Source organism: Ranitomeya imitator, chromosome 1 (assembly GCF_032444005.1).
Source record: "Ranitomeya imitator isolate aRanImi1 chromosome 1, aRanImi1.pri, whole genome shotgun sequence".
Lineage (NCBI taxonomy): Eukaryota > Metazoa > Chordata > Amphibia > Anura > Dendrobatidae > Ranitomeya > Ranitomeya imitator.
This window is the reverse complement of record NC_091282.1, coordinates 218,476,673-218,497,451: the sequence shown is the minus strand read 5'-3', so window position 1 is coordinate 218,497,451 and position 20,779 is coordinate 218,476,673. Positions and strand designations below refer to the sequence as shown.

General features: G+C 43.3%; 1 protein-coding gene across 1 annotated transcript in view; it reads left to right on the top strand.

The window, feature by feature from the left end:
• Positions 1-20,779, top strand: part of FBN2 (fibrillin 2) — a 403,326-nt gene that overhangs the window by 162,229 nt on the left and 220,318 nt on the right. Inside the window, exon 13 of the mRNA XM_069753996.1 lies at positions 3,449-3,574. Coding sequence (XP_069610097.1) covers positions 3,449-3,574 — 126 coding nt within the window. The remainder of the gene's footprint in view (positions 1-3,448; positions 3,575-20,779) is intronic.

The following is a 20,779-nucleotide window of genomic DNA, read 5'->3' as shown; positions in this document are numbered from 1 at the left end:
GGAGATAGAGCGGGGGCGTTCAGTGGTATGAGCCGTGGTCCATGCAGTCTTGCTAAAGACAGCCGGGCCAGCGGACGAGAGCACCCACTGACCCCGATTCTCCATTACATTAATAAATATAATTTTTTTTTTTTAAAGCATGGGGGTCCCCCGTAATTTTTATAAGCAGCAGAGGGAAAGCTGATTGCTGGGGGTGGATGTTACTATTCTGTGAAAGAGGACAATATTCCTAAAGGTTCCCAGTCAATTAGTATCAGCTAATAGCTGTGGATTGACATTAATAGCCATGGAAGAGGCCAGGGAAATTGGAACTCCTCCCTGGCGAAGAACATCTGCCCTCAGCCGCCCCAGAAATGGCGCATCATAAGATTTGCCAAATCTGCCTCTTAACCTTGCTCTTTCCACTTACCCTGTGGTGGTGGGGTAATATTTGTTGGGTTTATATATTGTATTGTATTTGTATTGTCAGGTGACATCAAGCCAAGGGGATAGTAATAGAGAGACATCTATAAAACACCCCCATTAGTAACACTATAATAAGTTTAGAAATAAGCATGCAACATGAACAAAATATTTTATTTGAAATACAAATTAAGACCATGTTTTACACACTTATACTTACCATACGCCTATTCCATTGAAGCCATTGTCCCTTGAAAAAGACAGAAAATAATAAGCAACTATTATACTCATCTTAAACATAATCCATTAAAGGCCTTGTTCCCTGTAAAAAAAAAGACAAAATAATAGACAACGATAATTCTCACCTGTCCGATGTGAAAATAATCCATAATGTCCCGTGATGATCAGGATGATTTGGATAGCCGTCACATCAGTGATGCAACCACAATCCCCTCCAGCACACACTGACAGAAGTGTAATCTCTCCTCCAGTATCTATCGCTGATCTACTGTGAGAAAGTTTATCGGAGTTCAAACCTGATGAACCCCGGTGACCTTACTTACAGTACTGCTCTCTGTGTGAGAAAGCATATCAAGCAATGCCGTAAGTGAGGTCACCATGGTTCAGTTATGAACACCAGTGAACTTTCTCATGGGAGCTCAGCGTTAGGCACTGGAGGAGTGATCACGCTCCTGTCAGCATGTGCCGGGTGGCGGGGACCGCAGTCACATTAGTGACTGCTCTCCAAATCATCCAAATCATCTAAATCATCGAGGGACAGTATGGATTATCTTCACATTGGAGAGGTGAGGAATATGGTTGTTTATTATTTTTGCTTTTTCACAGGGTATAAATGCCACTCCATATCTTATAAATGCCACTCCATTACTAACCTGTGTGCTTGATGTGAGCGGCCATAAAACAGCTGACATCAACCCCACAACCATTACTTCACTTGCTATCACACCAGGACAAGTAGGAAGAGCCGGGCAAAGCACCAGAATTGGCACATATATTAGATGCACCTTTTCAGGGCCGGCTACGGGCTACTATTTTTAGGCTGCAGGGCAATATCCATTGCCGCTTACCAACCTGAGAATACCAGCCCTCATCTGTCTACTTTAGTTTGGCTGGTTGTCAAAAATGGTGGGACCTCACGACATTTTTTAAATTATTTATTTATTTTTTTAAATGGCAAGGGGACTCCTCTCTTCTTGATTACTAGCCATGATAAAGCAGGCAGCTGAAGGTTGCAGCCTACAGCTGTAAGTTTTACCCGCACTAGTTATCAAAAATAGAATAGGTTTTAAGTCATTTCTTTATTTATAGCGCAGGCACTGGCTGTTGAATACTCCCATCAGCGGTGCCTGCTCTTTCTGTTTTCAGTGACAGCAGGCTTCGGCTGATGGGAGTAGTACTCTCTCATCAGCCGATGCGTGTGACCAGAGATAACCTTTTTACCATTGGTCACAGTTGCTGGCTCACACTGTCATTTGACAGCATGGGAACTTTAGCTCTCTAGTACTACCGCCGATCGGAGCCGTGTTTGCCACACTGTCAAGAATTTGACAGCATGGCAAACAACCGATGTTGGGGCCTCAATTCTTCTGAATGGGGTCCAGGATCAGGTTTGGGTAAGTTCTGGTACCCGAACCAAACTTTTTTTAGTTGTTTGGTCAAACCCGCAGTACCTGAACATCCACGGTTTTGTCCTTCACTAATTATCATACCTTGCTCAATTGTGATTAGTACCTGGGCCATCACAGATCAGCCGCTCTTCCAAATGTAGCAATTTGTCTTGCATAGCTTAATCCATCTCCAAAGTCCCTGGGTAAGTCTCTCTCTCCTGTAGAGTGTGAGCTCTTATGGTCAGCAAGAACTTCTTCCTCTTTTTCTCTCTTTCTCTCTCCCATACCTGAGTTTTTTTTCTGACTAATTACAAGCTTTCCAGTGTTGATATTCAGATGAATTTATTTGATGCAAATTGAATTTTTGTAAAAAATTCGTTCAAGCCAGCATATTCGAATTTTAAAAGATTTGCTCATCTCTACAGCTGACTATTGACAGTTGATTTGGAACTTCCTATTATTCAAGCATTGTGAAATGAAGCCTTTCATCTACTTATACAGGTCACTGACTCTTGTTTTCCTGTGGGCTATGGTCACAATTACTACTTAGACCATCAACAAACCCTCCCCTATTTCATTAAGGGAATATTAAGATGACCAATTAAAATGCAGACTGCTGTATTAGATGCCCGAGGTTCTTTTCTTTTTTTTCTCTGGTTTGGGGAATTGGAAATATAACGCAAAATTACGTGTATACAAGGGCTTCATCTGGAGAGGAAGATTGTTTAGCCTTTTGAAACCACCTAGGCTTCATAATCTTCTATTTATGCTCATTTAGTACGATGGAGAATTAAAGCACTGATTTTTTTTTACCCATTTTAGTTTTTATTTTATTACTTTATTCACATATTTTAATCTATAATTACAGTGCAAACATTTTTTAATATTCCTAATTATCTACAATATTTTATTTATTAGTAAAAGTTTTTACTTTTTTAGATGGAGCAAGTTTAAAAACAGAGACTCCCTAGCACTATAATGACTCACAAAAATAGCATCCGAAAGATGAGGTCCCTGTAGTAAAGGAATAAACATAATGCAATTACAAACCACAATCATCCCATAAGTCAAGCAAAGGTTACACCAACCACACAATATATTTTCCTTTTACATCTTACTGCTCAAATACAATTCATGTAGCCTTCTATGTTTCCAGCCAATTAATTCCTCATTTCTACGACTTATATCTCTACACCTTCAAAAAACAATTAATCTTAAAAGTCTAATTGATATAATAATAATAATTTACTACTTTAGTAATTTGATTAGATTATTATTTGCTTCTTTTAGAGATTGTAGCTCAATTTTAATTTGAAAATAGTCCACCTGCACATGATACTGTGAGACTCGATGCTTGTTTGGATTTATTTTTGTTCTAGTTAGTTAAAATGTGAAACAAATATTCTCATATCACACAGATATTGATGAATGCATTCAAAATGGCATCCTCTGCAAACATGGACGATGTGTAAACACTGAAGGAAGCTTCCAATGTATTTGCAATGCTGGATTTGAGCTAACGGCTGATGGAAAGAACTGTGCAGGTAAAAAGTATTCACGTGTGGAAAAAAAATACAGTAATAATTATGCAAGCACTTAATAAAATAGAAAGAAAATATGCATTTCTTATTCATTGCTGGTTAACCGTCCTTCATAAATATTTTAGTAACAGTCATTTACAAAATAGTCTATACTATTCAATCAACAGTGCCTAAATGGTTGAATATAGTTGTCACCAATTTTCTCATGGTAAATATTACAGTTTAGTAAAGATTTTTTGCAAGACCCTGGTCTTTTGGCCTTGTTGATAGTCCTGGCCTGCTGGACCAGAATTCTGCATTCCTGTTCCTACTTGCCAGCATCCCCAACGCTTCTTCTGATCAGTAAGATGCCATGACATGGGTGTGTCACGCTACATCAGGAATTCTGACAGACAGGACAAGGTTTGAAGGGCTTTTGTCCATTGGCCTTGGATTACCAACGTGGTCGCCGGCATATGCTAATAGATTAAATGCATTGTGTGTGATTTATGATAACTATGATTGTGTACTTAAGTTTTCTACCTGTAATTTAAGAAATGATTTTACTTAAATAAAACCACATTAAGTATCTTTACAGTATTAGAGGGTTTGTTCCGAAATTGAAAACTTTATTGCTTTTCTATATCACACTAAACATAAGATTTTTTTATTTCATTGATTAAAAAGCTAACGTGCAAGTAAACCAGTAGAGGTGATCGAGATAGGAAGCTTAGCTAAATGACATGAGAGGGTAAAAGGTATATCCATGAAGATAGAAACTGCTGTATGCAATACAGAAAGGAAACTATGATTGTGCATAGCTCCAACTGGCATAGGGGTTTACACACCGTTGGGATTACATTTACCTTTTGTCCAGTTTTTCCAATTTCATTGTTAGGTTGCTGTTGATGATTTTGGATAGGGTTGAGCGACCTTGACCTTTTTAGAGTCGAGCCGTGTTTCGCAAAACCCGACTATCTTAGAAGTCGAGTCGAGTGGAATCGGCCGATTATCGCGAAAAGTCGGGTATCGCCCGAAACACGAAACCCAATGCAAGTCAATGGGGGAGCATAGTCGGCAGTGAGTGGAGGCCAGGAAAACACCTACACTGCCCATTTTAATGGCAAAAACATCCATTCTTTTTACTGAAGCTTGTCAATCGTAATTTAGCTTATAATAATTGGAAGGCATTTGAAATTGGGGGTCATTTGGCTAAAGTTGTGGGGGGTAGGGCTGGTTCAAGTAATTAGTTGGCCCAGGAAATCTGGAACGCGTCACGGCAGTGGAGCAGGGAGAGGAAAGTATTTCAACTTTGCAAGTGCTGTGATCCTGAGCAAGCAGGGGGGGCCCACTCGTTGGCACTGGCACTGGCACAGGGCCCCTCAAAGTACAGCGGTGTGTTTGCACGGCGGGGGCGCCTCCCACCGGCAGCAACACTTTTGCGTACTATGAGAGGCCCTGTGCCAGTGACGTCGCCAACTAGTATTCCTCCCCCCACCTGATGAAGGAACCTGCACTTTCATCTGCACCTTCCTCTTTGTCCCCGTGTAAGGTGGTATGGTATGCGGGAAGAGGAACCTGACTTTCAGCAGGGTCACAATCTTGCTGTGTAGCGTGCACGGGGAATTTAGCGTTATGGGTCAATGTACCAGCAGACTCATCTATCACTGGCTGGGCAATGGGCAGGATGAGGAGGAAACACAGATATAGGCCCAAAGAATAAAGTAGGCTAAATGCAGTTCAAAATTGGTAACACAGGACTAACCAGGGGGCATTGCAGTGGAGGACAACTGGAATGAGAGGCTGACACAGAGAGTAGGCCCAAATCAGTAAGTAGTCGAAATGCAGTTCAAAATTGGCAACCGTAGTAAACAGGCGGCACAGCTTTGTTCAGTGGAGGAGAACAGCAAGGAGTGGCAGACACCGATAGTAGGCCCCAACCCAACTAGTAGGCCAAATGCAGTCTAACATTAACAACTACTTAACGAGAGCCTGAAAATGGAATTTCAGGACAGGAAACCAGGAGAACAGCAAGGAGTGGCAGACACCGATAGTAGGCCCCAACCCAACTAGTACGCCAAATGCAGTTGTTCTATTTAACCACAATTTAATGAGAGCCTGAACATAGAAGCTCAGGAAAGGCAACCTGGAGAACACCTTGTAGTGTAACACACCATCTCTCTACACCCCATACCCAATTTGTAGGCCTAATGCAGTGTAGTTTCCAACAACTACTAAACGAGAGCAGGAAGATCGAAGCAATGGCGAGGAAACCTGGGGAACACCTTGGAGTGGAACACACCATCTCTCTACACCCCATACCCAATTTGTAGGCCTAATGCACTGTAGTTTCCAACAACTAAACGAGAGCATTAAGATCGCAGCAATGGCGAGGAAACCTGGGGAACACCTTGGAGTGGAACACACCATCTCTCTACACCCCATACCCAATTTGTAGGCCTAATGCAGCGTAGTTTCCAACAACTACTAAACAAGAGCATGAAGATCGAAGCTCAGGAAAGGCAACCTGGAGAACACCTTGGAGTGGAACGCACCATCTCTCTACACCCCATACCCAATTTGTAGGCCTAATGCAGCGTAGTTTCCAACAACTACTAAACGAGAGCATGAAGATCGAAGCAATGGAGAGGAAACCTGGGGAACACCTTGGAGTGGAACACACCATCTCTCTACAACCCATACCGAATTTGTAGGCCTAATGCAGCGTAGTTTCCAACAACTACTAAACGAGAGCATGAAGATCGAAGCAATGGCGATGAAACCTGGGGAACACCTTGGAGTGGAACACACCATCTCTCTACACCCCATACCCAATTTGTAGGCCTAATGCAGCGTAGTTTCCAACAACTACTAAACGAGAGCATGAAGATTGAAGCTCAGGAAAGGCAACCTGGAGAACACCTTGGAGTGGAACACACCATCTCTCTACACCCCATACCCAATTTGTAGGCCTAATGCAGCGTAGTGTCCAACAACTACTAAACGAGAGCATGAAGATCGAAGCTCAGGAAAGGCAACCTGGAGAACACCTTGGAGTGGAACACACCATCTCTCTACACCCCATACCCAATTTGTAGGCCTAATGCAGCGTAGTTTCCAACAACTACTAAACGAGAGCATGAAGATCGAAGCAATGGAGAGGAAACCTGGGGAACACCTTGGAGTGGAACACACCATCTCTCTACACCCCATACCCAATTTGTAGGCCTAATGCAGCGTAGTTTCCAACAACTACTAAACGAGAGCATGAAGATCGAAGCAATGGAGAGGAAACCTGGGGAACACCTTGGAGTGGAACACACCATCTCTCTACAACCCATACCGAATTTGTAGGCCTAATGCAGCGTAGTTTCCAACAACTACTAAACGAGAGCATGAAGATCGAAGCAATGGCGATGAAACCTGGGGAACACCTTGGAGTGGAACACACCATCTCTCTACACCCCATACCCAATTTGTAGGCCTAATGCAGCGTAGTTTCCAACAACTACTAAACGAGAGCATGAAGATTGAAGCTCAGGAAAGGCAACCTGGAGAACACCTTGGAGTGGAACACACCATCTCTCTACACCCCATACCCAATTTGTAGGCCTAATGCAGCGTAGTGTCCAACAACTACTAAACGAGAGCATGAAGATCGAAGCTCAGGAAAGGCAACCTGGAGAACACCTTGGAGTGGAACACACCATCTCTCTACACCCCATACCCAATTTGTAGGCCTAATGCAGCGTAGTTTCCAACAACTACTAAACGAGAGCATGAAGATCGAAGCAATGGAGAGGAAACCTGGGGAACACCTTGGAGTGGAACACACCATCTCTCTACACCCCATACCCAATTTGTAGGCCTAATGCAGCGTAGTTTCCAACAACTACTAAACGAGAGCATGAAGATCGAAGCAATGGCGATGAAACCTGGGGAACACCTTGGAGTGGAACACACCATCTCTCTACACCCCATACCCAATTTGTAGGCCTAATGCAGCGTAGTTTCCAACAACTACTAAACGAGAGCATGAAGATTGAAGCTCAGGAAAGGCAACCTGGAGAACACCTTGGAGTGGAACACACCATCTCTCTACACCCCATACCCAATTTGTAGGCCTAATGCAGCGTAGTTTCCAACAACTAATAAACGAGAGCATGAAGATTGAAGCAATGGAGAGGAAACCTGGGGAACACCTTGGGGAGGCAGACACCGTTAGTAGGCCCTACCAAAGTTGTACACCCAATGCAGTTTTAAAATTCCTAGAGGCTGAAAACAAGACTATTGACGCTCAGCTTTTTTCAAAGGAACACAGCTGAATTGAGTGGCGCAGACAGACACAGGTAGTAGGACCCAAACCAAAAATGTGGCTCACTGCAGCAGAAAAAAGTTACAAGGGTACACAAGCTGCAGTGCTCTGGGCAGTGGAGGACAATTTCAATAGTGAACCGCAGACAGACTTTGTACGCCTACTATTAAAAAAAGGATGCTCTATGCAATTATAAATAGGTTCCAGGGGTACACGGGCAGCAGTGGTGTGGTCAGTGGAGGCCTAGTGGAAGGAGTGACCGCAGACAGGCATCGAAGGCCTAAAATAATAACACATGGCTGTAGGCAATTTTAAATTGGTTCCAGGGGTACACGGGCAGCAGTGGTGTGGTCAGTGGAGGCCTAGTGGAAGGAGTGACCGCAGACAGGCATCGAAGGCCTAAAATAAAAAAATTGGGCTGGCTGTAGGCAATTTTAAATTGGTTCCAGGGGTACACGGGCAGCAGTGGTGTGGTCAGTGGAGGCCTAGTGGAAGGAGTGACCGCAGACAGGCATCGAAGGCCTAAAATAATAACACATGGCTGTAGGCAATTTTAAATTGGTTCCAGGGGTACACGGGCAGCAGTGGCCTGGTCAGTGTAGTAGTAGTAGAAAGAACGGACCGCAGACAGGCATCGAAGGCCTAAAATAAAAAAATTGGGCTGGCTGTAGGCAATTTTAAATTGGTTCCAGGGGTACACGCGCAGCAGTGGTGTGGTCAGTGGAGGCATATTGTAAGGAGTGACCGCAGACAGGCATCGAAGGCCTAAAATAATAACACATGGCTGTAGGCAATTTTAAATTGGTTCCAGGGGTACACGGGCAGCAGTGGTGTGGTCAGTGGAGGCCTAGTGGAAGGAGTGACCGCAGACAGGTATCGAAGGCCTAAAATAAAAAAATTGGGCTGGCTGTAGGCAATTTTAAATTGGTTCCAGGGGTACACGGGCAGCAGTGGTGTGGGCAGTGGAGGACAATTTCAATAGTGAACCGCAGACAGACTTTGTACGCCTACTATTAAAAAAAGGATGCTCTATGCAATTATAAATAGGTTCCAGGGGTACACGGGCAGCAGTGGTGTGGTCAGTGGAGGCCTAGTGGAAGGAGTGACCGCAGACAGGCATCGAAGGCCTAAAATAATAACACATGGCTGTAGGCAATTTTAAATTGGTTCCAGGGGTACACGGGCAGCAGTGGTGTGGTCAGTGGAGGCCTAGTGGAAGGAGTGACCGCAGACAGGCATCGAAGGCCTAAAATAAAAAAATTGGGCTGGCTGTATGCAATTTTAAATTGGTTCCAGGGGTACACGGGCAGCAGTGGTGTGGTCAGTGGAGGCCTAGTGGAAGGAGTGACCGCAGACAGGCATCGAAGGCCTAAAATAATAACACATGGCTGTAGGCAATTTTAAATTGGTTCCAGGGGTACACGGGCAGCAGTGGCCTGGTCAGTGTAGTAGTAGTAGAAAGAACGGACCGCAGACAGGCATCGAAGGCCTAAAATAAAAAAATTGGGCTGGCTGTAGGCAATTTTAAATTGGTTCCAGGGGTACACGCGCAGCAGTGGTGTGGTCAGTGGAGGCATATTGTAAGGAGTGACCGCAGACAGGCATCGAAGGCCTAAAATAATAACACATGGCTGTAGGCAATTTTAAATTGGTTCCAGGGGTACACGGGCAGCAGTGGTGTGGTCAGTGGAGGCCTAGTGGAAGGAGTGACCGCAGACAGGCATCGAAGGCCTAAAATAAAAAAATTGGGCTGGCTGTAGGCAATTTTATATTGGTTCCAGGGGTACACGGGCAGCAGTGGTGTGGTCAGTGGAGGCCTAGTGGAAGGAGTGACCGCAGACAGGCATCGAAGGCCTAAAATAATAACACATGGCTGTAGGCAATTTTAAATTGGTTCCAGGGGTACACGGGCAGCAGTGGTGTGGTCAGTGGAGGCATAGTGGAAGGAGTGACCGCAGACAGGCTTCGAAGGCCTAACATAACAAAAATGTCAATACAATGGTATTGTCAGTGGCAGGCATTGAAGGATGTCAGCGCATAGACTAAACATTGGTGGAGCTGTGAGATAATTTTGCAAGTGGTAGAGCACTGTTTGAGCTGGGGGGGGGGAACTGTCTTGTGGCCGGCGGTACAGGCCCAGGGCCCCTCATATTACAACAGTGTGTCTGACGTTGGGTGCGCACCACCACTGCCAGAGACACTTTATTGTACTAGGAGGGACCCAGTGGCAGTGCCGTCGACCAAAAGCGGGCACACCCACCTCTTCAGACAAACAGCACTCTCACGGGTGCTGTCGCCAAGTGTCGATACCACGGCCCCGTGTGGGGAGTTTGGCCATTTAGTGAGGTGTAAACATGTCGTATGCTGGACAATCAGGTGCAGAAAATTACGAGATTGGAAAAGGCATTCAGAATAGTCCACAGGCAAGACCTTTTCATAGGAAAGCTAGGTGTCAGCCGGGCAAGGTGGGGCAAAAGATTTCGAAATCCAGTTGTGGTTCATTTTAATGAAGGTTAGATCATCTACATTTTGGGTAGCCAGATGAGTCCTTTTTTCTGTTAGTATTGAACCTGCAGCACTGAATACTCTTTCTGATAGGACACTAGCTGCCGGGCAAGCAAGCTCCTGCAATGCATATTCTGCCAATTCTGGCCAGGTGTCTAATTTTGATGCCCAGTAATCAAATGGGAATGACGGTTGAGGGAGAACATCGATAAGGGATGAAAAATAGTTTGTAACCATACTGGACAAATGTTGTCTCCTGTCACTTTGAATTGATGCTGCAGTACCTGTCCTGTCTGCGGTCATAGCAAAATCACTCCACAACCTGGTCAGAAAACCCCTCTGGCCAACGCCACTTCTGATTTCTGCCCCTCTAACTCCTCTGGTCTGCTGGCCCCTGCAGCTCGTGTGAGAACGATCACGGGCGCTGTGTGCAGGGAATGCCAGAAGCAAATGGTCAACAAGAGTTGATTGTTTGGTTGCTAATATTAGTTCCAAGTTCTCATGTGGCATTATATTTTGCAATTTGCCTTTATAGCGAGGATCAAGGAGGCAGGCCAACCAGTAATCGTCATCGTTCATCATTTTAGTTATGGGTGTGTCCCTTTTGAGGATACGTAAGGCATTATCCGCCATGTGGGCCAAAGTTCCAGTTCTCAAATCTGCGGTTGTGCTTGGTTGAGGGGCAGTTTCAGGCAAATCCACGTCACTTGTGTCCCTCCAAAAACCAGAACCCGGCCTTGCCGCGCCACCAATTTCCAGTGGCCCCGGAAAAGCTTCCTCATTAAAAATATAATCATCCCCATCATCCTCCTCGTCCTCCTCCTCCTCTTCGCCCACTAACTCGTCCTGTACACTGCCCTGGCCAGACAATGGCTGACTGTCATCAAGGCTTTCCTCTTCCTCAGCTGCAGACGCCTGATCCTTTATGTGCGTCAAACTTTGCATCAGCAGACGCATTAGGGGGATGCTCATGCTTATTATGGCGTTGTCTGTACTAACCAGCCGTGTGCATTCCTCAAAACACTGAAGGACTTGACACATGTCTTGAATCTTCGACCACTGCACACCTGACAACTCCATGTGTGCCATCCTACTGCCTGCCCGTGTATGTGTATCCTCCCACAAAAACATAACAGCCCGCCTCTGTTCGCACAGTCTCTGAAGCATGTGCAGTGTTGAGTTCCACCTTGTTGCAACGTCTATGATTAGGCGATGCTGGGGAAGGTTCAAAGAACGCTGATAGGTCTGCATACGGCTGGAGTGTACGGGCGAACGGCGGATATGTGAGCAAAGTCCACGCACTTTGAGGAGCAGGTCAGATAACCCTGGATAACTTTTCAGGAAGCACTGCACCACCAGGTTTAAGGTGTGAGCCAGGCAAGGAATGTGTTTCAGTTGGGAAAGGGAGATGGCAGCCATGAAATTCCTTCCGTTATCACTCACTACCTTGCCTGCCTCAAGATCTACAGTGCCCAGCCACGACTGCGTTTCTTTCTGCAAGAACTCGGACAGAACTTCCGCGGTGTGTCTGTTGTCGCCCAAACACTTCATAGCCAATACAGCCTGCTGACGTTTGCCAGTAGCTGCCCCATAATGGGAGACCTGGTGTGCAACAGTGGCAGCTGCGGATGGAGTGGTTGTGCGACTGCGGTCTGTGGACGAGCTCTCGCTTCTGCAGGAGGACGAAGAGGAGGAGGAGGGGGTGCGAACAGCTACAGCCAACTGTTTCCTAGACCGTGGGCTAGGCAGAACTGTCCCAAACTTGCTGTCCCCTGTGGACCCTGCATCCACAACATTCACCCAGTGTGCCGTGATGGACACGTAACGTCCCTGGCCATGCCTACTGGTCCATGCATCTGTTGTCAGGTGCACCTTTGTGCTCACAGATTGCCTGAGTGCATGGACGATGCGCTCTTTAACATGCTGGTGGAGGGCTGGGATGGCTTTTCTGGAAAAAAAGTGTCGACTAGGTAGCTCGTAGCGTGGTACAGCGTAGTCCATCAGGGCTTTGAAAGCTTCGCTTTCAACTAACCGGTAGGCCATCATCTCTAACGAGATTAGTCTAGCTATGTGGGCGTTCAAACCCTGTGTACGCGGATGCGAGGCTAAGTACTTCCTTTTTCTAACCATAATCTCATGTAGGGTGAGCTGGACTGGAGAGCTGGAGATCGTGGAACTAGTGGGGGTGCCGGTGGACATGGCAGACTGAGAGACGGTGGGAGATGGTATTGTTGCCGCCGGTGCCCTAGATGCAGTGTTTCCTACTACGAAACTGGTGATTCCCTGACCCTGACTGCTTTGGCCTGGCAAAGAAACCTGCACAGATACTGCAGGTGGTGCGGAAAATGGTGGCCCTACACTGCCGGAAGGGATGTTGCGTTGCTGACTAGCTTCATTGGCCAAGGGTGCTACAACCTTAAGGGACGTTTGGTAGTTAGTCCAGGCTTGCAAATGCATGGTGGTTAAATGTCTATGCATGCAACTTGTATTGAGACTTTTCAGATTCTGTCCTCTGCTTAAGGTAGTTGAACATTTTTGACAGATGACTTTGCGCTGATCAATTGGATGTTGTTTAAAAAAATGCCAGACTGCACTCTTTCTAGCATCGGATACCTTTTCAGGCATTGCAGACTGAGCTTCAACCGGATGGCCACGCTGTCCTCCAACAGGTTTTGGCTTTGCCACGCGTTTTGGGCAAGATACGGGCCCGGCAGATGGAACCTGTTGCGATGTTGATGCCTGCTGCGGCCCCTCCTCCTCCACTTCAGAACTGCTGCCGCCTGCACCCTGTTCCCCCAATGGCTGCCAATCGGGGTCAAGAACTGGGTCATCTATTACCTCTTCTTGTAGCTCGTGTGCAACTTCGTCTGTGTCACCGTGTCGGTTGGTGGTATAGCGTTCGTGATGGGGCAACATAGTCTCATCAGGGTCTGATTCTTGATCATTACCCTGCGAGGGCAATGTTGTGGTCTGAGTCAAAGGACCAGCATAGTAGTCTGGCTGTGGCTGTGCATCAGTGCACTCCATGTCAGATTCAACTTGTAATGGGCATGGACTGTTAACTGCTTCACTTTCTAAGCCAGGGACGGTATGTGTAAAGAGCTCCATGGAGTAACCCGTTGTGTCGCCTGCTGCATTCTTCTCTGTTGTTATTTTTGCTGAAGAGGACAAGGAAGCGACTTGTCCCTGACCGTGAACATCCACTAACGACGCGCTGCTTTGACATTTACCAGTTTCACGAGAGGAGACAAAAGAGCTAGAGGCTGAGTCAGCAAGATAAGCCAAAACTTGCTCTTGCTGCTCCGGCTTTAAAAGCGGTTTTCCTACTCCCAGAAAAGGGAGCGTTCGAGGCCTTGTGTAGCCAGACGACGAACCTGGCTCCACAGCTCCAGACTTAGGTGCAATATTTTTTTTCCCACGACCAGCTGATGCTCCACCACTACCACTACCCTCATTACCAGCTGACAATGAACGCCCCCGGCCACGACCTCTTCCACCAGACTTCCTCATTGTTTTAAAAACGTAACCAAACTAACGGTATTTGTTGCTGTCACACAACTTACACGGTGAGCTATAACTTCAGTATGATTTAGCTACCCCTTTACAGGTGAGTGAGACCACAACGAAAATCAGGCACAATGTTACACACTCTGTTGTTGGTGGCAACAAATGAGAGAGATGCCACACACGCAGGACTGTCACTGAAGCACAAATGTAAATATTAATCTCCCACTGATTTGATTTTTTTTTTTTTTCAGGGAGACTTTAGGAAAAAAAAAATAGAATAAAATGATTTTTTCAGGAAGAATTTAGAAACCAAATAAAATAAAATGATTTTTTCAGGGAGAATTTAGAAAACAAATAAAACAAAAAAAGGCTTTCTATGGCCCACTGAGTGAGAGATGACGCACACAGGAGTCAGGAGTGGCACACAAGCCCAGAGGCCAATATTTATCTCCCACTGATTGATGTAGTGATTTTTTCAGGTAGATTTTGGAACCCAAATCAAGCTAAAAAAATAATAGGCTTTCTATGGCCCACAATTGGAGAGAGAGAGAGAGATGGCACACCCAGGAGTCAAGACTGGCACACAAGCAGAAAGGGCAATATTAATCTCCCACTGATTTGATTTTTTTTTTTTTCAGGGAGACTTTAGGAAAAAAAAATAATAGAATAAAATGATTTTTTCAGGAAGAATTTAGAAACCAAATAAAATAAAATGATTTTTTCAGGGAGAATTTAGAAAACAAATAAAACAAAAAAGGCTTTCTATGGCCCACTGAGTGAGAGATGACGCACACAGGAGTCAGGAGTGGCACACAAGCCCAGAGGCCAATATTTATCTCCCACTGATTGATGTAGTGATTTTTTCAGGTAGATTTTGGAACCCAAATCAAGCTAAAAAATTAATAGGCTTTCTATGGCCCACAATTGGAGAGAGAGAGAGAGATGGCACACCCAGGAGTCAAGACTGGCACACAAGCAAAAAGGGCAATATTAATCTCCCACTGATTTGATTTTTTTTTTTTTCAGGGAGACTTTAGGAAAAAAAAATAATAAAATAAAATGATTTTTTCAGGAAGAATTTAGAAACCAAATAAAATAAAATGATTTTTTCAGGGAGAATTTAGAAAACAAATAAAACAAAAAAAGGCTTTCTATGGCCCACTGAGTGAGAGATGACGCACACAGGAGTCAGGAGTGGCACACAAGCCCAGAGGCCAATATTTATCTCCCACTGATTGATGTAGTGATTTTTTCAGGTAAATTTTGGAACCCAAATCAAGCTAAAAAAATAATAGGCTTTCTATGGCCCACAATTGGAGAGAGAGAGAGAGATGGCACACCCAGGAGTCAAGACTGGCACACAAGCAGAAAGGGCAATATTAATCTCCCACTGATTTGATTTTTTTTTTTTTTTCAGGGAGACTTTAGGAAAAAAAAATAATAGAATAAAATGATTTTTTCAGGAAGAATTTAGAAACCAAATAAAATAAAATGATTTTTTCAGGGAGAATTTAGAAAACAAATAAAAGAAAAAATAGGCTTTCTATGGCCCACGGAGTGAGAGATGACGCACACAGGAGTCAGGAGTGGCACACAAGCCCAGAGGCCAATATTGTTCTCCCAATGATTGATGTAGTGATTTTTTCAGGTAGATTTTGGAACCCAAATCAAGCTAAAAAAATAATAGGCTTTCTATGGCCCACAATTGGAGAGAGAGAGAGAGATGGCACACCCAGGAGTCAAGACCGGCACACAAGCAGAAAGGGCAATATTAATCTCCCACTGATTTGATTTTTTTTTTTCCAGGGAGACTTTAGAAAAAAAGAAAAAAATGATTTTTTCAGGAAGAATTTAGAAACCAAATAAAATAAAAATGATTTTTTCAGGGAGAATTTATAAAACAAATAAAACAAAAAATAGGCTTTCTATGGCCCACTGAGTGAGAGATGACGCACACAGGAGTCAGGAGTGGCACACAAGCTCAGAGGCCAATATTTATCTCCCACTGATTGATTTATTGATTTTTTCAGGTAGAATTTAGAACACAAATCAACCAAAAAAATAAATAGGCTTTCTATGGCCCACTATTTGTGAGAGAGATGGCACGCTCAGGACTGGCACACAAGCCCAGAGGCCAATATTAATCTCCCACTTTTTTTTTTTTTTCAGGGAAAATTTATAAACCCAATAAAAAAAATAATAAATAGGCTTTCTATGGCCCACTATCTGAGAGAGAGAGATGGCACGCTTAGGACTGGCACACAAGCCCAAAGGCCAATATTAATCTCCCTTTTTTTTTTCAGGGAGAATTTATAAAACAAAAAAAATAAAAATAAATAGGCTTTCTATGGCCCACAATTGGAGAGAGAGAGAGAGATGGCACACCCAGGAGTCAAGACTGGCACACAAGCAAAAAGGGCAATATTAATCTCCCACTGATTTGATTTTTTTTTTTTTCAGGGAGACTTTAGGAAAAAAAAATAATAAAATAAAATGATTTTTTCAGGAAGAATTTAGAAACCAAATAAAATAAAATGATTTTTTCAGGGAGAATTTAGAAAACAAATAAAACAAAAAAAGGCTTTCTATGGCCCACTGAGTGAGAGATGACGCACACAGGAGTCAGGAGTGGCACACAAGCCCAGAGGCCAATATTTATCTCCCACTGATTGATGTAGTGATTTTTTCAGGTAAATTTTGGAACCCAAATCAAGCTAAAAAAATAATAGGCTTTCTATGGCCCACAATTGGAGAGAGAGAGAGAGATGGCACACCCAGGAGTCAAGACTGGCACACAAGCAGAAAGGGCAATATTAATCTCCCACTGATTTGATTTTTTTTTTTTTTTCAGGGAGACTTTAGGAAAAAAAAATAATAGAATAAAATGATTTTTTCAGGAAGAATTTAGAAACCAAATAAAATAAAATGATTTTTTCAGGGAGAATTTAGAAAACAAATAAAAGAAAAAATAGGCTTTCTATGGCCCACGGAGTGAGAGATGACGCACACAGGAGTCAGGAGTGGCACACAAGCCCAGAGGCCAATATTGTTCTCCCAATGATTGATGTAGTGATTTTTTCAGGTAGATTTTGGAACCCAAATCAAGCTAAAAAAATAATAGGCTTTCTATGGCCCACAATTGGAGAGAGAGAGAGAGATGGCACACCCAGGAGTCAAGACCGGCACACAAGCAGAAAGGGCAATATTAATCTCCCACTGATTTGATTTTTTTTTTTCCAGGGAGACTTTAGAAAAAAAGAAAAAAATGATTTTTTCAGGAAGAATTTAGAAACCAAATAAAATAAAAATGATTTTTTCAGGGAGAATTTATAAAACAAATAAAACAAAAAATAGGCTTTCTATGGCCCACTGAGTGAGAGATGACGCACACAGGAGTCAGGAGTGGCACACAAGCTCAGAGGCCAATATTTATCTCCCACTGATTGATTTATTGATTTTTTCAGGTAGAATTTAGAACACAAATCAACCAAAAAAATAAATAGGCTTTCTATGGCCCACTATTTGTGAGAGAGATGGCACGCTCAGGACTGGCACACAAGCCCAGAGGCCAATATTAATCTCCCACTTTTTTTTTTTTTTCAGGGAAAATTTATAAACCCAATAAAAAAAATAATAAATAGGCTTTCTATGGCCCACTATCTGAGAGAGAGAGATGGCACGCTTAGGACTGGCACACAAGCCCAAAGGCCAATATTAATCTCCCTTTTTTTTTTCAGGGAGAATTTATAAAACAAAAAAAATAAAAATAAATAGGCTTTCTATGGCCCACTATTTGTGAGAGAGATGGCACGCTCAGGACTGGCACACAAGCCCAGAGGCCAATATTAATCTCCCACTTTTTTTTTTTTGTTCCAGGGAAAATTTATAAACCCAATAAAAAAAATAATAAATAGGCTTTCTATGGCCCACTATCTGAGAGAGAGAGATGGCACGCTTAGGACTGGCACACAAGCCCAAAGGCCAATATTAATCTCCCACTGATTGATTTATTGATTTTTTCAGGTAGAATTTAGAACCCAAATAAAGCAAAAAAAAAAAAAAATAGGCTTTCTATGGCCCACTGAGTGAGTGATGATGCACACAGGAGTCAGGAGTGGCACACAAGCCCTGAGGCCAATATTTTTCTCCCACTGATTGATGTAGTGATTTTTTCAGGTAGATTTTATAACCCAAATCAAGCAAAAAAATAAATAGGCTTTCTATGGCCCACTGAGTGAGAGATGGCACACACAGGAGTCAAGAGTGGCACACAAGCCCTGAGGCCAATATTTTTCTCCCACTGATTGATGTAGTGATTTTTTTCAGGTAGATTTTATAACCCAAATCAAGCAAAAAAATAAATAGGCTTTCTATGGCCCACTGACTGAGAGATGGCACACACAGGAGTCAAGAGTGGCACACAAGCCCTGAGGCCAATATTTTTCTCCCACTGATTGATGTAGTGATTATTTTCAGGTAGATTTTATAACCCAAATCAAGCAAAAAAATAAATAGGCTTTCTATGGCCCACTGAGTGAGAGATGGCACACACAGGGATGGCACTCTAGCAGAAATGTCAATCTTAATCTCCAACAAAAAAAAAACAAACAAAAAAAAAAAAAAAACAGGGAGTGTCCAACAATTACTATCTCCCTGCAGTAATCTCAGCCAGGTATGGCAGGCAGCAATAAGGAGTGGACTGATGCACAAATTAAATAAAAAGTGTGTACAAACAAAAAAGATAGCTGTTAAGAAAGGAAGGAACAAGAGGATTTGTGCTTTGAAAAAAGCAGTTGGTTTGCACAGCGGCGTACACACAGCAATGCAGCTATCAGGGAGCCTTCTAGGGCAGCCCAATGAGCTACAGCGCTGAGGGGGGGAAAAAAAAAAATGTAGCTTCCACTGTCCCTGCACACCGAAGGTGGTGTTGGGCAGTGGAAATCGCTACAGCACAATTGGTTTGGTGGTTAATGGACCCTGCCTAACGCTATCCCTGCTTCTGACGAAGCGGCAGCAACCTCTCCCTAAGCTCAGATCAGCAGCAGTAAGATGGCGGTCGGCGGGAACGCCCCTTTATAGCCCCTGTGACGCCGCAGACAGCAAGCCAATCACTGCAATGCCCTTCTAATAATAATCTTTATTTTTATAATAATCTTTATTTTTTTATAATAATCTTTATTTTTATATAGCGCTAACATATTCCACAGCGCTTTACATTTTTGCACACATTATCATCACTGTCCCCGATGGGGCTCACAATCTAATTTCCCTATCAGTATGTCTTTGGAATGTGGGAGGAAACCGGAGTGCCCGGAGGAAACCCACGCAAACACGGAGAGAACATACAAACTCTTTGCAGATGTTGTCCTTTGCGGGGTTTGAACCCAGGACTCCAGCGCTGCAAGGCTGCAGTGCTAACCACTGCGCCACCGTGCCGCCCCTTCTCTAAGATGGTGGGGACCAGGACCTATGTCATCACGCTGCCCACACTCTGCGTTCACCTTCATTGGCTGAGAAATGGCGCTTTTCGCGTCATTGAAACGCGACTTTGGCGCGAAAGTCGCGTACCGCATGGCCGACCCCGCACAGGGGTCGGATCGGGTTTCTTGAAACCCGACTTTGCCAAAAGTCGGCGACTTTTGAAAATGAACGACCCGTTTCGCTCAACCCTAATTTTGGATATTGGATATGGTATTGTAGATTGTTTGAAAACTAAAAGACATTTTGTGTTAAGGCCTGGATGTCTTCCTGGAGCAGAACAATATTGTATCATACAATTATTAGGTTCTGTAGAAGGACGTAAATCTGGGGATTTATTATGATGGAATATAGGCTGAACTGGATGGACAAATGTCTTTTTTCGGCCTTACTATGTTACTATGTTACTATGAAATACATCATCTTAACTGTCTGAAAACGCTCACTAACTAAGTGCATCCTGTATATACTGTACAATGGTTCCTAAAGTTACATTGCTAATTCATTCTCAGATTGCTATTGTGAGTTGAATGTCTTGAAACTTGGGGCTATAATTGTATCTAAAACTAGCAGTTGGTTCCGTGATCTCCAAAAAGGTTAAATCAAAATTAGAAAAAAAATTGAGATTATTGGAAAAAATATGTGATAACTAATATAGCTAAAGCAAATCCATATAAACAAATATCTGAAAAAGGTGCTCAAATCTGTAAATTACTTTCTGCATTATGAGCAGGAGCTTTTTCAGGGTTTTATAAAGTACATTCAGAGGTCGGGGGGCAGTTACACCACTAAACGCTACAGATTTCTGAAATCATCTGCGCCAAATAACTGTCTTGCCTGCCTTGCACCACATTTATTAATTGTTTTGGACTATTTCTGCCTCCGTTGACAGAAGGCCTAGTTTTGTATGGGTATATTGTTTAGTGCAAATGAGAGTCTTAACTTAACCATTTAGTACAAATTCCCAAACATGTACATCAGCGCTCGGGTGACAATTTGTGGAAAGGGCTCAAAAGCACATGTTAAAAAAATAACAACCCTTGCATAGCTCCATTAAAGGAGAAATAAGAACATTAAAAGTTTTGGAAAACTGCAATGCAAGCCAACATTTTTATTTACAAATTTCTGAATTTATTTTTTCCACTGAATTGAAGAACAAATCTATTCAAGTTTGGTATCGCCATGATCATACTAATCTGTATCATGTTTCCTTGTAATTTTACCATACAGTGAACGTTGTAAAAACAAAACCCCAAACTATGGCAGAATTGCATTTTTTTCAACATTTTATTCAACTTGGAATTTTTTTCTCATTTTTAAGTATACTGATAATATGGATGGTTTATTTCAAAACGAACTTGGCCTGTAAAAAACACCTCATGCTATGTCAATGGAAAAATAAAAAAGTTATGACTCTTGGAAGA